Source organism: Cygnus olor, chromosome 10, assembly GCF_009769625.2.
Source record: "Cygnus olor isolate bCygOlo1 chromosome 10, bCygOlo1.pri.v2, whole genome shotgun sequence".
Classification (NCBI taxonomy): Eukaryota; Metazoa; Chordata; class Aves; order Anseriformes; family Anatidae; genus Cygnus; species Cygnus olor.
The window spans coordinates 28,155-45,321 of NC_049178.1; the positions used below are offsets into that span (position 1 = coordinate 28,155).

The following is a 17,167-nucleotide window of genomic DNA, read 5'->3' on the forward strand; positions in this document are numbered from 1 at the left end:
CTGGCACATGCTATTGGACTAGAAGACCTTTATTCTGTTGTAGAGTAGAACAGCTCTCTTTGCAGTGTTCTAGACTAAATACCTGAGAGAAGACGGTAGCTTGAGAAGGAGAAGTTCTGATTCATTTATTTTAGGCCATGCTTTGTTTCTCTTGATAGTTAAAAAACAATTGCTGTTTCTATTACTCCAGACATAACCTGAAGACTTAACATCTGTGTCCAATTAAAAAGCAGTGTTTTCCTACAAAAAGGTGATCCAAGTTGTGCTGATTGGCCATGTATAATGCTATATATATATCTGACGATAATTCTGATGATGAAATCCCTACCCAGCAAGCTATTCAGGAAAGCTTACAAGATATGCATAAAAATGAAACAAGTGCCAATGCAACAGAGGGTGAAAGGTAATGAGTTATTACTTACATTTTAGGTGATTTATTGGCATTATTATATGTCTGGCCTTGTGTCATGGATACTAGAAACCACTTGTAGCTTGCTTGTTCTGAGCTCTCCCTGGAAATGTACACGTGTTTCCTCAAAAATATGGAATGTGTGAAGCTGTCAGGTGACATTTTATCTAATATCTAGATGAGTACAAAGCTTCACTGAGGAAGATTAGGATGTGATACAAAAAATAGGTTGGTGTGGTCTTTGGGTGGAAACCCAGTATTTCTAGTGGCGCAGGCAGACCAACAAAAATGCATTTTAATGTGTTAAAGTCTGACAAAACCTACGTAACTCAAAGAAATCTAACATGTGGTCTAGTCTTGAGTATGTAAGTTAAGGTATAATTATATCCTGAACTTCTCATTAATTTTAGCACTTTATTTTTATTGTGTTTATGCAGTTTCCAGTTTGTTGCCAGTAAAGAACATGGAATGATAATTGCAGCAATTCGGACAGTTAAGTACAAATACACTGCACTAAGCCTATACCCTAGGAATCACTTTGGTACTGCATTGTTGAGCAATGCCTACATTTTGCGTGTTTGATCAGCTGATTTAAGTGCAGTTTTTCATGTAAACAACCCCTAGATTAAAAATTGCTTTCTCAAAAATTTTTTTTTATTCTTGATACCCTGGGATAAATAGCACTGAATATATTAGTGCCTTTTTTTTAATGATGAGTAATCAAATATGTGTCTGTCTCAAAGTATCACAGGCCAAGAAGAGGTTTTGAAGAAGCTGGTGAGGCACAGTTCTGCTTTTGAGGAACCAGATCAGCAAGGCTGGCTTCCCGTGCATGAAGCTGCATCACAGCTAAATATGAACATCCTTGAAATAACGTTCAAAGGTATAGAGTCAATAAAAAGTATTACAAAGCCAGCTCTGTTGAATGATTCAGCTTCGGATGTGTTCTGCTTTTCTGTATTTCAGCCTCCCGTGCCATTACGTGGGAACAGACCACACTAAAAGGGGAAACACCTCTCTTGGCGGCAGTAAGAAATTGCTTTGCAGACAATGTCTGCTTTCTCCTGTTCAATGGCTGCAATCCCAATGTTAAGAATGAAGAGGGAGATTCTCCTTTAGTTGTAGGTGAATATCTTGTTTGGGGGTGAATTGAAAATACAGTTACATGTTTTAGGTTGCAATTTGACTTGTGCAGTACCTAAAATATTTTGCTGTAAGGAGCAAAAAATGTTAATCTCAGTATTTAATGTGTTTGTTTTTCTTAGAAGATATCAAGGCTTTAAATGAGCTTACAGAGCTTACATTCCAAGTTAGTAAGTGTCACTACAAGGTTCTTAACATTATTTACTAATTAAAGTATTGTCCTTATTGATCTATTGAAGTGTGGGAAGCACAGAGCTAGGAGAAGCTAGAGGTCTTTCCCCAATGTCTGATCCAATGCAAAGAGCTCCAGATGAGCTATTTTCTATCCCTTGGTTGCAACAAATTTGAGGTTCAGGTTGAACACGCATCTTTTTCCTTAAAGAATCAAATAACTTTCTTCATGAAGTACTAGTGTCTTCCTCTGCTTTCCTTGGCATCATTTATGCAGTTGTGCCAGATAACCAAGTCCTCCTGCTTCTTCATACTATCACTGTTCTTCATGTCTGCGGGCGTAAAACATTCATATTCTCTACTTCCTGGTATCACTTTCGTTGCATCAATTCCTCTTTTCAAACAAACAAACTACCAGAGTAATTGGTTTTGATTTTCAAAAGTTGTAGCAAAGCAGCCTGATTTACCTGCACTACATCGACCATAAAACAGTTCAGGCACTGCTGGAATTAATCCACATATAATAAGTGATGAGGCGAGCCAGGCCTAAATTCTTGATTCACTTCTGTTTGTATTTTTTAAATCGAAGAAGAAAGTCCTATAGCTCATACCACTCTCCATGTGGATGCCATTTTAATTTAACCATGCCCAGGAACTATAAGCCTTGCTTTGTAAAGAACCAGTCCTAGTATTTTGCCAAGATGATTTTCAGAACACTTCTATGTACATTGTCTCCTCTGATTTGGGCTACTGTGCTATTGTTATTGCTGAGTTCTAGCCCAAAAAAAGGAAGGTCTGTTCTCATTATCTGAGTTCTGAGGGAGCTCTGTAAGTTTATGGAACAAACCTGTAAGTTTTTCCTTATTAGAAGGGTGGCTTTTTCAAAACAATAGTCAAAGAAAGAGGAAAAATTCTATGAACCATCTGTAGGACTCTCTGTTCATTCTTTTTGAAATGACTAAAGCTTCTGTTCAGGGCTACCTGTTTAGAAAAGATGCAGAATATTCCTAGGTAACTTTAAGTGCACTGTATTGAAGTGCATCATCCCCCAAGAAGGGGATGTATGAGATTTACCTAAAGCAGCCACGCAGGTTACAGATAATGGAACATCACGGGTTACAGTGTGCCGTCAATGCTATTTCAGGTATATGTGGCACACAAACCTTCTCTGTTTAAACTGTCTTGGTAAACGGCACTCACTATTCAGTCCTGCACAGCCAGGAAGATCAAAGAGAGGAGAGGAAGGTGTTGCCTATTAATTCCATTTGCTGGAGCCAATGTAAATCACTCTTTTAAGATCCTTACTGTCTTGACAGCTGAGGCTTATTAAAATAAGGAGGTATATGGCAGTCATTGTAAACTTTTTCGTATAATGGTAACTGCCTATGAAGTTTAACTATAGCAGGCCAGCTTCTGACTGCAGTAAGCCCATGTATATGATCTCCATCTAGTGGCTGGGAACGTTGCATTCTGTTACAAGAGCAAACACAACAGAAGAGCAGAGAGAGAAAAAGAGGCTATCGTATAATTATTCCTTTGTAGTTTTTTATCCTAAAACAAAGACCAGACGTGTTGAAAAGTTAAACCTTTCAGTGTAGCCTGACATTTCTTGCAGTATAAATAGTGACATTGCTTCTTGTATAAATAGCAGCACTGGGAACAGTTTGAGCATTCCTGAGCTGCCACCTAACAGAAGCCATGCTTCATGGAACAGTGTGGGCTAACAGTCTGGCTAATGGTTTTTTATTATCTTACAGCAATTAAGTACAATTCATATGAGATTGCCACCTTGTTGATAAGTTCTGGTGCAAAAGTGAATTTGCAATGTGTCCACAAGAGGACTGCTTTGCATGAGGCAGCCAGACTAGGCACAAAGGATCTGGTGAAGCTTCTGCTGCTTTCTGGAGCAGATCCTGACCCTCGCAGCAGATGTGGGCTCACACCTCTTGCACTGGCTGCACAAGCTGGACACAGAAATCATGGAACTCTTATTGCAAAAAGGTGAGACTTGATTATCACAGAATCGTCTAGGTTGGAAGAAACCTCCAAGATCACCTAGTCCAACCTCTGACCTAACACTAACAAGTCCTCCACTAAACCATATCACTAAGTTCAACATCTAAACGTCTCTTAAAGACCTTCAGGGATGGTGACTCAACCACTTCCCTGGGCAGCCCATTCCAATGCCTAACAACCGTTTCAGTAAAGAAGTTCTTCCTAATATCCAACCTAAACCTCCCCTGTCACAACTTTAGCCCATTCCCCCTCGTCCTGTCACCAGGCACGTGGGAGAATAGACCAACCCCCACCTCTCTACAGCCTCCTTTAAGGTACCTATAGAGAGCGATGAGGTCTCCCCTGAGCCTCCTCTTCTCCAGGCTAAACAATCCCAGCTCCCTCAGCCGCTCCTCGTAAGACTTGTTCTCCAGACCCCTCACCAGCTTCATCGCCCTTCTCTGGACTCTCTCGAGCACCTCGATGTCCTCCTAGTAGCAAGGGGCCCAAAACTGAACACAGTACTTGAGGTGCGGCCTCACCAGAGCTGAGTACAGGGGGACAATCACTTCCCTAGACCTGCTGGCCACACTGCTTCTTATACAAGCCAGGATGCTGTTGGCCTTCTTGGCCACCTGAGTACACTGCTGGCTCATATTCAGCTGACTATCAACAAGTACTCCCAGGTCCTTCTCTGCCAGGCAGCTTTCCAACCACTCATCTCCCAGCCTGTAGCTCTGCTTGAGGTTGTTGCGCCCCAGGTGCTGGACCCAGCACTTGGCCTTGTTGAACCTCATACAGTTGACCTCAGCCCATCGGTCCAGCCTATCCAGATCCTCCTGCAGTGCTTTCCTTCCCTCGAGCAGATCGACGCACGCACCTAACTTGGTGTCATCTGCAAACTTACTGAGGGTGCATTCAATCCCCTCATCCAGATCATCAATAAAGATATTAAAGAGAACTGGCCTCAGCACTGAGCCCTGGGGGACTCCACTAGTGACCGGCCTCCAACTGGATTTGACTCCATTCACCACAACTCTGGGCCTGGCTACCCAGCCAGTTTCTAACCCAACGAAGTGTATGCCAGTCGAAGTCAAGAGCAGCCAGTTTCTTGAGGAGAATGTTGTGGGAAACGGTATCAAAAGCCTTACTGAAGTCAAGGTAGACCACATCCACAGCCTTTGTCTCATCCACTAAGCGTGTCGCTTTGTCATAGAAGGAGATCAGGTTCGTCAAGCAGGACCTACCTTTCATAAACCCATGCTGACTGGGCCTGATCGCCTGGTTGCCCTGCAAGTGCCGCGTGATGACACTCAAGATAATCTGCTCCATGAGCTTCCCTGGCACTGAGGTCAAACTAACAGGCCTACAGTTTCCCGGGTCTACCCTCCGGCCCTTCTTGTAGATGGGCGTCACGTTTGCTATCCGCCAGACGACTGGGACCTCCCCTGATAGCCAGGACTGCCGATAAATGATGGAAAGCGGCTCGGCCAGCTCCTCCGCCAGTTCTCTCAGTACCCTCGGGTGGATCCCATCCGGCCCCATCGACTTGCATACATCCAAGTGCTGTAGCAGGTCGCCAACCATTTCCTCGTGGATAGTGAGGGCCACATCCTGCTCACCATCCCCTTCCACCAGCTCAGGGTACTGGGTATCCAGAGAACAACTGGTTTTGCCGCTAAAGACTGAGGCAAAGAAGGCATTAAGCATCTCAGCCTTTTCCTCATCTTTTGTAACTAAGCTCCCCGCCGCATCCAGTAAAAGATGGAGAGTCTCCTTAGTCCTCCTTTTGGTGTTGATGTATTTGTAAAAACATTTTTTATTCTCTTTAATGGCAGTAGCCAGATTGAGCTCCAGATGAGCTTTGGCCCTTCTAATTTTGTCCCTACACAGCCTCGCAACATCCTTATAGTCCTTCTGAGTGGCCCACCCTCTTTTCCAAAGATTATAAACTCTCTTTTTTCTCCTGAGCTCGAGCCACAACTCTCTGTTCAGCCAGGCTGGTCTTCCGCGCCGCCTCATCTTTGGGCACGTGGGGATGGACCGCTCCTGAGCCATTAAGATTTCCTTCTTGAAGAGTGCCTGGCCTTCCTGGACTCCTCTGCCCTTCAGAACCACCTCCCAAGGGACTCTACCAACCAGTGTCCTGAACAGCTCAAAGTCAGCCCTCCGGAATTCCAAGACAGAGGTTTTACTGGTCCCCTTCCTGACTTCGCCAAGAATATAGAACTCTACCATTTTGTGGTCACACTGCAAAAGACAGCTCCCGACCACCACATCTCCCACCAGACCGTCACTGTTTGTGAACAGAAGGTCTAGCGGGTCACCTCCCCTGGTAGGCTCGCTAACCAGCTGCGTCAGGAAGCTATCTTCCACGCTCTCCAGAAACCTCCTAGACTGCTTTCTCTGGGCTGTGTTGTGCTTCCAGGATATGTCTGGGAAGTTGAAGTCCCCCACGAGAACAAGTGCTGACAATTTCGCAACTTCTGCCAGCTGCCTGTAGAACTCCTCATCCTGGTTCGGCGGTCTATAACAGACCCCCACCAGGATGCTTGCCTTGTTGGCCTTCCCACTGATCCTAACCCATATGGACTCAACCTTATCATTCCCCGCCTCAAGTTCCACAACATCAAAACACTCTCTAATATAGAGAGCCACACCACCACCCCTTCTGTGCTGCCTGTCCCTTCTGAAGAGCCTACAGCCAGACATTGCAGCACTCCAGTCATGAGAGTGGTCCCATCACATTTCCGTGATGGCAACCAAGTCATAGCCTGCCTGCTGCACGATGGCTTCCAGTTCCTCTTGTTTGTTACCCATGCTGCGTGCGTTAGTGTAGATGCACTTCAGTCGGGCCATTGCCTTCTCCCCGGGCCTTGCCATTGTTCCCCCTGGCACAGCTCCAACAAGCCTTATTTCAGCCCCGTCCCCCTTCTTACCTAGTTTAAAGCCCTCTCAATGAGCCCTGCCAGCTCCTGGGCTAGGATCCATTTTCCCCTTAGAGATAGGGACCCGTCTGCAGCCATCAGGCCGGGTGCCGAGTAAAGCGCCCCATGGTCAAAAAAAAACAAAATTTCTGTGTTGGCAGCAGCCTCTGAGCCACGTGTTAATCAGGTGGGCTTTCCGTGTCCTCTCTGTACCCCTCCCTGCCATTGTAGGGATGGACAAAAACACGACCTGTACTCCCGCTCCATCCATTAACCGTCCCAGTCCCCTAAAGTCCCGTTTGATCGCCTTCAGGCTTCTCTCTTCAATATTATCACTGCCAGCCTGGATTATCAAAAGAGGATAGTAGTCAGAGGGGCGAACCAGGTTAGGAAGCTTTCTGGCAACATCCCTGACCCTGGCCCCAGGAAGGCAGCAGACTTCCCTACGGGTAGGGTCAGGCCGACAAATAGGGCCCTCTGTTCCCCTGAGAAGGGAGTCACCTACAACGATTACCCTTCTATCTTTCTTGGTGGAGGCAGTCTTGAGGCATGGAGTCGACTTCCTCGCCCTAGGCATCCTCCTGGGTAGACTGTCTACCTCATCCTCACCCACCGGTCTCTCAAGCTCCAGGGTCTCAAATCTGTTGTGTAAGGGCACCTGGGAAGTTGGGGCCGGTAGGGGGGCATCACCTGCAAAGTCAAGCAGGGACCTGTCTCCATTCCTCCTCAACTCCTAGCTCCCCTCCCTCTGCCCAACAGCGACAGGGCAGGGGGTGCAGCCCCATTTGGGGTGTCTCACCCCAGTACCTCTCCTTCAGGCCTTGCAGGGAGTTGCTCCACCAGTCTATCTCCCGCTCACACTCCCTGATGGCCCTCAACCTCTCCACCTCCTCCCTGAGCTCTGACACCAGGCGGACCAGGTCATCCACCTGCTTGCACCTCACACGCACAGTCTCTCTGCCTCCCTCAGATGGCAGCAACAGGCTCAGACACTCCCTGCAACCAGAGACCTGAACTGCCGCATTTTTGAGCAGGTGGTCAGTCTGGGTGGTTACAGACTTTCTAGAGAGAGCACTCTGCCTGGTGTAGACCATTGCAGCCTAGCTAGCAGTCGACAGCTGCTAGAGGAGTTGTTCGTATGGGCGGGGGGGAACACTCTGCCCTCCCTGTTCGCCCTGCGCGAACTGCCGCGCAAACTGCCGCATCCCGCCCTTCTGACGCGCCATGCCCTGTTTGCCCGCCCTGGACACCGCGTTCCTGGTCGCTCGCGCTCCCTAGGGGCTGCTTTTGAACGGCCGGGGAGGGGGCGCTGCTGGCTCCGCCTACGCCTCATCAGCCTCCCTCGCGAGGTCTGCCGAGTCCTGGCGGCTCCCTCGAGTGGCCTCGATGACGGAAAAAAAGTCCTGCCTGTCCCGATCCCCAGCTCCGCTGCAGAACGCGTCTGCCCCGGAGCCGATTGCCTCGGCAAGTAACAGGATGTTACAGGAAATGAAGGCTCAGGGCAGAGGAATCTTGCCAATGTCATAAATATCTGAGGGGAGGTTGTAAAGAAGACAGACCCAGCTTCTTCTCTGTGATGCTCATTAAGGGCTGGAGGCAATGGACACAAACTGAAACCTAGGAAATGCTTGGAAATCCTTAAAGCCAAGCACGGACCTGGACAGCCTGCTGTAGCTGACCCTGCTTGAGCACAGGGTTGGACTGGACAGTCTGCAGAGGTCTTTTCCAACCTCCGCTGATCAGTGGACCTGTTTTAAAATGCAATAGATTCATTTAGTAACATATAGGTTCCCTGTTGTTCCAGTGAGTACAAATTGTAAGCTACACGTTACTGCTGAAATGTTTTAAGTCCAAATGGAACAAAGTGAATCCTCTTTCACTTACAGAAGTGAAAGGAAATGAAAGGACTTATAATGTTATTGATTATACAGTCTGTGATGATAACAGAAACAAATATACAATATATATTTTGAGAGATTACTTTTCTACAGCCAACTATAGTCACCAGTGAGTGCTTTGCAAAACTGATACATTGCAGGAGAGTTTTGTTTGCATTTTTGAGTGATTACTAAATTACATCTTACATTATTTGAAACTTTTAAATCCCAAATCACATGGATTGAGGTACGCCAGAGGAATTCATAGTGTCTAAATTTCATGTTATAAGACATCTATATATATTACCTCTAAAATAGATATCCTAGTTACACACATTTTATTGATCTTTGCAAAGCTCTGTGATTGGATTATAACCAGTTATTGTAAGACATGCCTTTAGAGTTAACAGCAAAAGTAACTTCCATTACTAAAGCAAATAAAATGCTATCTGTTCCCCAAGGATTGTTGTGATTTAGTTAAGGTCTAATAAAGACTACACTTCTGTAATATTCAAGCCATACATTAATGTTTTAGTGAGTAGTTGTAATTTTTTTTTAATATGCAATATTGTTTTCTCAGGTAGACAGCTAACATGAGGGAAGGCCTGACAGACTTTTGTGGTGGGAAGTTTTATGTGATGCTCATCAGCACTGGACTAGATTGTATGACCTGTTTTGAGTGTTGGTTGATAGTTGGCTGAATACGAGCCAGCAATGTGCTCAGGTGGCCAAGAAGGCCAACAGCATCCTGGCATGCATAAGAAACAGTGTGGCCAGCAGGGTTAGGGAAGTGATTGTCCCCCTGTACTCAGCTCTGGTGAGGCCACACCTCAAGTACTGTGTCCAGTTTTGGGCCCCTCGCTACACGAAGGACAAATGAGGAGCTTGAGCGAGTCCAGAGAAAGGCAATGAAGCTGGTGAGGGGTCTGGAGAACAAGTCTTACGAGGAGTGGCTGAGGGAGCTGGGATTGTTCAGCCTGGAAAAGAGAAGGCTCAGGGTATGCAAGACGATGGGGCCGGATGGGATCCACCCGAGGGTACTGAGAGAACTGGCGGAAGAACTGGCCAAGCCACTTTCTATCATTTATCAGCAGTCCTGGCTATCAGGGGACGTTCCAGTCGACTGGCTGCTAGCGAATGTGACGCCCATCTACAAGAAGGGTCGGAGGGTAGACCTGGGAAACTATAGGCCTGTTAGTTTGACCTCAGTGCCAGGGAAGCTCATGGACAACAAAGCTGGTGAGGGGTCTGGAGAACAAGTCTTAGCAGGAGCGGCTGAGGGAGCTGGGATTGTTCAGCCTGGAGAAGAGGAGGCTCAGGGGTGACCTTATCGCACTCTACAGGTACCTTAAAGGAGGCTGTAGAGAGGTGGGGGTTGGTCTATTCTCCCACGTGCCTGGTGACAGGACAAGGGGGAATGGGCTTAAGTTGCGCCAGTGGAGGCTTAGGTTGGGTATTAGGAAAAACTTCTTTACGGAAAGGGTTGTGAAGCATTCAAATAGGCTGCCCAGGGAAGCGGTTCAGGCACGTTTAGATGTTGATATGGTTTAGTGGAGGACTTGTTAGTGTTAGGTCAGAGGTTGGACTAGGTGATCTTGGAGGTCTCTTCCAACCTGGATGATTGTGTGATTCTGTGTGTGTGATACTGGATTCTCTCACATTTCCTGTTATATCTGTTAGGCCTTTGTAAAGGAGAGCTGAAATTCAATGTGTGTAAGCCAAAAACCAATTATTTTTATGATTAAGAGCTAAACCTCTTGCTTGCCTAATGCTCTCCTATCAAGTCTTATTGTGTAATAGAGTTCAAAGTAATTTGGACCTTCTTGTTTCCAGATTACATAATCACTTTTAAAATCAAGGATCCAACATAAAAGCTTATGACATAATGGTTGTATGTGGTGAAGAATAGTATTCACAATATCTTGTCACTGGAGGAAGAGGGTTGGAGATACTAATTATTGCTGAAAATTTACAGTGAATACTGTGAAAATCCTTGATGCTTCTTTTCAGGTGCTGATGTTCTTTCACAGGCAATGGACTGTTCTTCTGTATTATTTGAAGCAGCAGGAGGAGGAAATCCAGATTCCCTGAGTCTTTTACTAGAATATGGGGTTGATGCCTATGTACCAAAGCACTCAGGTCATTTGCCAATCCAAAGAGCTGCATACAGAGGACACTTTCTGTAAGTTAATATACTTAAAAACCAACTAAAAATGACATCAAAAATATCACTTTTACTAATTCTGCCATATTCGAAGCAGGCGGTGAATCTATAGTTTTGTAGAAAAAAATTCTAGCCAAGTAAATAGGATTTTTCTGTGTATGAATGTTAGAGACCTATCAGGATAAAAGCTTCACCATTTTAGGATGAACATACTCTCTTTGGATAAATCTCATCTCCATCCTATTGTAGGAACATAAACCTACTAAATACTTTAATAGGTTTAGGAGATATGGATTATCCCTATTTTAAAGACATGAAAGTCAGTGGAAGATACTGATGTTAAAATCACAACCAATAAGTAAGAAACAACTCTTCAATATTGGGAATGTTCCATGGTGCTTAAGAATCTAAGGATTTTTAATACCTATATTAATATATAAACTATATTTAAATATAATGTATTAAACATTATGTTGTACTATGTTAATTATATGTAGGTATTAATATTAGAATATATTGTATTAATTCGCTGATTCCCATAGGTTAAACAACAACACGTTGCTCTCAACGTTCATGGAAAGCTTTTATTTGAGAAGGAACAATTATTCCTGTAGGAAGGACTGGGGCTGTCCATGAATAATAGTATACAATTTCATGAGAAGCTGGTGTAAAGTCATATTATCCATTGCTGGCTAACTATTTAATTCTTAGCAATTAAAGTTAATGCAGTGGTATAGCATGCCATGGTTCTGATTTCATAATTAAGACATTGAATACCGTCAGGATAAATTTTGAAGCCCAGCAACACAGAGATATTCAAAGATTGAGGTAGGTGGACCAGTGTGCTTCAGATTCCAAGATTCTTCTTTTTTTCTTTTTTTTTCTCCAGTGCCTTAAAGAATTTAGTTCCAGTTACTAACTTTGATGCCATTAAAGAAAGTGGAATAAGTCCGATTCAATCATCAGCAGCAGGAGCACATCCTCAGTGCCTTGAGTTTCTTCTCAAATCTGGGTTTGATGCCAATTTTATGTTGGATCAAAGAATTCGCAAAGGCTACGATGACTGCCGGAAATCAGCGTTATACTTTGCTGTTTCAAATGTGGATATCTGTTCAACACAGCTGCTGCTGAATGCTGGAGCCTTGCCAAACCAAGATCCCATCAGCTGTCTGCAAATCGCCTTGAGAATAGGCAACTATGAGTTAATGAATCTACTGCTCCAACATGGGGCTAATGTCAATTACTTCTGCAGAGTGAATACAACACATTTTCCATCAGCTCTATAGTATGCTCTGAAAGACGAAGTCATGTTGAGAATGCTGATGAACTACAGCTATGATGTGCACCTCTGCTTTGATTGCCCTCGAGGAAATGCTTCCCATTCGCAGTACGTGACTGATGGATGGACTTCTACTGCTATCAAAGATACAATGGTAAGTGTACCAGGTGGCTTCATATGTTGGTGTTTTACTGCCAGTATCCTTCATACAACTAAGTGAAGATGTACTGATGAATGTGAGCTGTCTGAAAAGGAAATGTTTGAACTGTAAGACAGTCTACACATAAAGGTAGAAATAGACAAAGTTTTAAAGTTAGATAGATGTTGCCATGAAGCCTTATGACAGCAAACTATCATGAACAATATTTTAGAACTGTGAAAATACCACTAATGATGTGCTAATGATAAGTACCGAATTTGCTCTCCAGGGCAGTCTTGTCCATGCTGTGAAAGCAGGGACTTGAAGGCTGGCTCACTGGGTTGTCTTGTATCACATCACTAATAGTGGAAGCCTGCTGTAGAAATCCCCTTAATCTGGCATGATATAAACACTGAGCAAAAATTAACAAACCTGGATTGACCTAAACAGGTTCCTAGAGACACCCATCAGAGTTTTACTGTATTGCAGTTTGTAAAGTCCATTTGGACATAATAAACCTTTCTTTAACTTAATGATCATAAAATCATAGAGTATCCTGAATTGGAAGGCACCCACAAGGATCATCGAATCCAATTCCTAGGTCCCTAAAAGCACTACCCACAAAATCAGACCATGTGTCTGAGAGCATTGTCAACTTCTTGAACTCCTGCATGCCCTGGGGAGCCTGTTCCAGTGCCTGACCACCCTTTTCCTGCTACCCAGCCTAAACCAGCCCTGTTACACCTCAAACTCTTTCCTCAGGTCCTATTGCTGGTCTCCAGTGAGAAGAGATCAGCACTTGCCCCTCCACTTCCGAGATGAGAGGGTGCAGCATGCACCAGGCTGGCAGGTTCCCTCTTCAGCATGCTGAGACATAGGTCTCCTCCAGCACCAGCACTGTCCATAAGTTTAAATTCCCTGCTGAGGGTTTGGAATTCCTCTTAGGGAAGGGTAGCGCTTCTGTTTAAGCACTTAGTTACCGAATATGCAGCTGTTTAAGTTCATTTTTGGATCTAGTACAGAATAAGTCTCTCACATTTTCAGATTGTAGTAGTGAGGCTTAATACAAGCTGTGCCAACCTCTAAAGCTCCTCTAACAGACTGAATGCTTGCTCTTCCTAGCGTTCTGCTGAAGTTAAATAATGGTTCTTGTCCTGCAGAGGGGGAAGTCATTTACAGGAGTATCAAATGTTTTCTTATTAAACGTTTTGTTTCCATCAGTTCTGTGAAGTGATAACCTTGTCATGGCTGAAGCATCTTTCTGTGAAAGTGGTGGGAGTAATGTTAGATTATGTCAATCACGTTAACATCTGCTGGAAGCTAGAAGCAGTTCTCAAAGAACAGGAACTCTGGGCAGACATCAATTCAATTTTAAGTAAGTATCTGATATTTAGATGTAAATGACACACAAGTTGTTCTGGGATGGGGACCTTTGTTGTTGGCATTATTTTTATTTATTCTTGACCCTCGTTAGGCCAAAAGTTATGTTTGACAATAAGGTATCCCTGCAACAAAACTCAGTCTGTGAAGCATTTAAATTAAGTCTCTTTCAGAAGTCTGACAGACTGCACAGTTTATGTGGAGTACTGGGGAACTTCAATTACAAGGTAGACAACACAATCCTCTTCAAGGGAGAAAAGCTCTTCCCCCATCTCAAGGTGATGGAATAACTAATTACTGTCTTTAACTGAGTGATTGGAATTCCAGTCTAGATTAACTCCATGTCCTTTTCATTTGTACACAGATTAAAAAGTAGTAAATCAAAATTCTACTTCTAGCAGCTTCTTCGGGTTGGCAGAGAACATTGACCAACTATTTGGGCTTAAAGTACACTTGCTCGACTTAGACTACTTATACTCTTATACTGCTTTAAATGCTCAGTGTGAAAATTTAAAGAACTGTTAAAATCACAGGTAGGGCTGTAAACCTTGCGTTATTGCTAGGTTAAAGGTTGTCATAACATGTAACGCTACCTCCAACTACAAGGTTAAACTCAGCGTTTGGTTGAAGGCCATGAAGTTAACTAAAACCAGGAAGGGACATAATTGTTTTTAAATTTTGTACCTTCCCTTCTCTTGCCAGGAAGTAGAGGTTTTATTTATGAAGACCTACTACAAAGTTCTAGAAAGCAGCGTAAGTAGATTTATTTTTTTTTTCACCCAGTTAGATGATCCCACTTCCTAAGCATTAAGCTGGGATTAACAGCTACAGATGCCTGCTTATTATAGCAGCTAGTGTGAAACACCAGTGTTTCAACAAGGCAACAGTACTTCTGAAACAGGTTAGTTCTACATCTCAGTCTCAGGTATTGATATGTCTCATCCACTATGTATTGGATTGCTCTCTCTAGAAGTCGCTTCCTTTCACAGTGCTGTCCCAAGACATCCTTGAATTTTTTTGGAGTTGCTCTTGAAACAGTTGCAGCTTAAGCTTATAAAGCATCTACCTGAGAGCAATCACCACTGTTGTCTTAAGAAAATCTTACATGATACACACAGACCCACAGCACGCTTATTCTTTCTAAAAATAGTACTGATACCAGTCTGTGTAATTAAAAATAAAAATAAAAAATCAACGCATGTGGTATTAATAGTATTTATTTATTCCTTCATTATCAGGTAAGCATAGATTTTTCTCATTATACATGCACCTGTATTCACTTAAAGTTACGTAATTGAAAAGTCTGCTTTTCTCCAGAAAAATCTACAAATCTTATAAAATACAAATTTAACCATAATGTAGTTATGACCCCTTGCTTTTTACACTGTGTCTGTCATGTAATTAAGAAAACTAATGAAGCCAGTGAAAATATGTAAGTACCCATGTTAATAGTTGTGCTGGTATAGCTTCTGTACACATGAATTCTGATCATTACCATATTGACAGCTCTGTACAAAGTGCTACACATCATCAGGTAACTAGAGCAACATGTGCACTAAAACAGCCAGCTAAGAGAGTAAGGATTTTCTAAGAATGTTCAGTCTTTGATTGTTGCAGAAGTTACCAGCATTCCCAAGTACAGCAACTTCCTCTGAGTGTATCTGGCTAATACGATTAAACTTAAGGGAATTGAGATATGGTTTGACAACAGAGGAATTCAACTGCACGTTAAAACTTCGTTCAATGGGAGGGAATGCATCCCATCACCAATAATGGTGCTTCCTCAAAATCAGTATTATGAAATAAGCAGGCAGCTTTCACATCAGTACAAATTCCCCCCCTGGAAGTTACTATACTTAAGCTTTTATTTAACCTACAAGATACTGACTGAAGCTCTGGCATTATATATAATTTACTATTCATGCTTCCAAGATTAAGACACAACAATCAAAGCTGAATTAAGTATACTAGTGGAGGTTTTAATACAGCTATTCAGGGGAAAAAATGTGTAAGTCTCAAACATTGCAAAAATCACTTACACTTCACTAGAACAGGACCGATCCAGAACATCATCGTAAGAATTTGACCACTCCACTGTATTATAAAAATGACCTGAAAGATTGTACAAAATCCTTGGCTTGCAATATAGACTTCATTAGGGATACAAGTGCATTCACAATGACACAACAACCTACTCATGTCATAATAACTTAGATACCACTGTGGCAGGACAAAAAAAACAACTTAGTGCCTGGGTGAAAAAAAAAAAATGCCTTGGAGACTGATTGACTTGCAAGAAATTTTCTAAAATAGAGCAAAGGAAATAATATAAAATATCAGCTCTTGCTCTTAGACTAGATGTTATCTCAACTAAACTCAGTAATCAGAGGCAGATTTTCATTTGTGAATTCTGAAATAATAAGAGACTATATAACAAAACTTTCTCCAGTGGCTTCTCCTACATTCTGTGCAACTGTAATTCATCAGAACTCACCTTAAAGATATGCACAGTCAGTTTTGTTTCTTTATATCAATGTACATCAATTACATCTTTACAAATGGTTTAGCAGTATTAGGTTTTTTAGCTGTGGGTTCACATCCATATAAAGATGAAATTTGACTGGATTCTAGAAGGGAAATATTTCTGAACTCTTAAACATTACTTGACTGTTAAGATATAATGTTGTCTTGGTATAGTTTAAAACCTAAAAAGATTAAGAAATAACAGACTATCAAATCCACGTTAGTTTATACAACACACTTGTTACCAGTTCTGTGTGGCTAAGTTGCATATGACTGTTAACTTGTCCTCTGGTTTAGACTTCAAGAAATATATTCCTGGCCATAGAAGGAGCGCTAGGTATTATCTGTAATGCAATAAAATGCATTTCCATAGTTTGCCCATGCTTCTTATATGTTTTGATATTCATGACGTTATATACATAAAGAACATATGTAGCTTGAAACAACTGACGGCAAGACCTGCATGGTCTACATAGTGTAATAAACTTTATATCCCTTACCCAAGGGAAAAAAAAAAAGTCAGTAACTGTTAAGACTGGAATTAGCAACATAATTTAGTCCTAAAAAAACACTGCTGACCTATGCAACGTCCTTTTAAAATTACGTACTTGAAAAAATAGTTTCTGAAATAATACCAGGTTCACATGAAGCAAACTACAGCTTCAGCTGAAAGTGCCTGGAAGATCAGTCCCTAATTAAAAAGTAACAGGAAATATTAATCAGGAGAAATAAATTATGGGAACAGAAACCAATAGGTAATTTACTTACAATAATAGGCGGTGAAATTCTACCCCAGTAGCTTCCAGGAGAACTTGAGGAATTTACATTAAAAATTGTACTCTCAAAGTAAATATTAAGCATTTCATATTTTTTAATTAACAAAAATATTTTTCAATAAATTAGTTCTGTTCCACTTTAATGTCCTGATCTTTCTTGACTTGCCATTTGCTCCTGCAGCTTGTGTCACTCTCCTGGATGCATTTCTATCTTTTTACTCATTTTATACCAGCAAAAGTCTCCTGAACAAGCAAAAAACCCTGATTTCATTCATGTTATCTCATTGTTTTTGTTAAGCACTGCTCTCCTCATTAATTTCTCTTCTTTTCAGTAGTTACGAGAGAAGAATCATCCACTGCAAGTGAAATGCAATTCACTCCTAC

At 42.6% G+C, this 17,167-nt stretch overlaps 1 protein-coding gene across 1 annotated transcript; it reads left to right on the forward strand.

Moving 5' to 3' along the window:
• Positions 1-275: 275 nt before the first annotated feature.
• LOC121075615 (ankyrin repeat and SOCS box protein 14-like) lies at positions 276-14,235 on the forward strand. The gene is given in 8 exon segments (XM_040569072.1): positions 276-403; positions 1,153-1,292; positions 1,376-1,534; positions 3,481-3,694; positions 3,696-3,724; positions 10,533-10,704; positions 11,576-12,119; positions 13,326-14,235. Coding segments are annotated over 8 exon segments (1,569 nt in total). The 3' UTR covers positions 13,509-14,235.
• Positions 14,236-17,167: the final 2,932 nt, after the last annotated feature.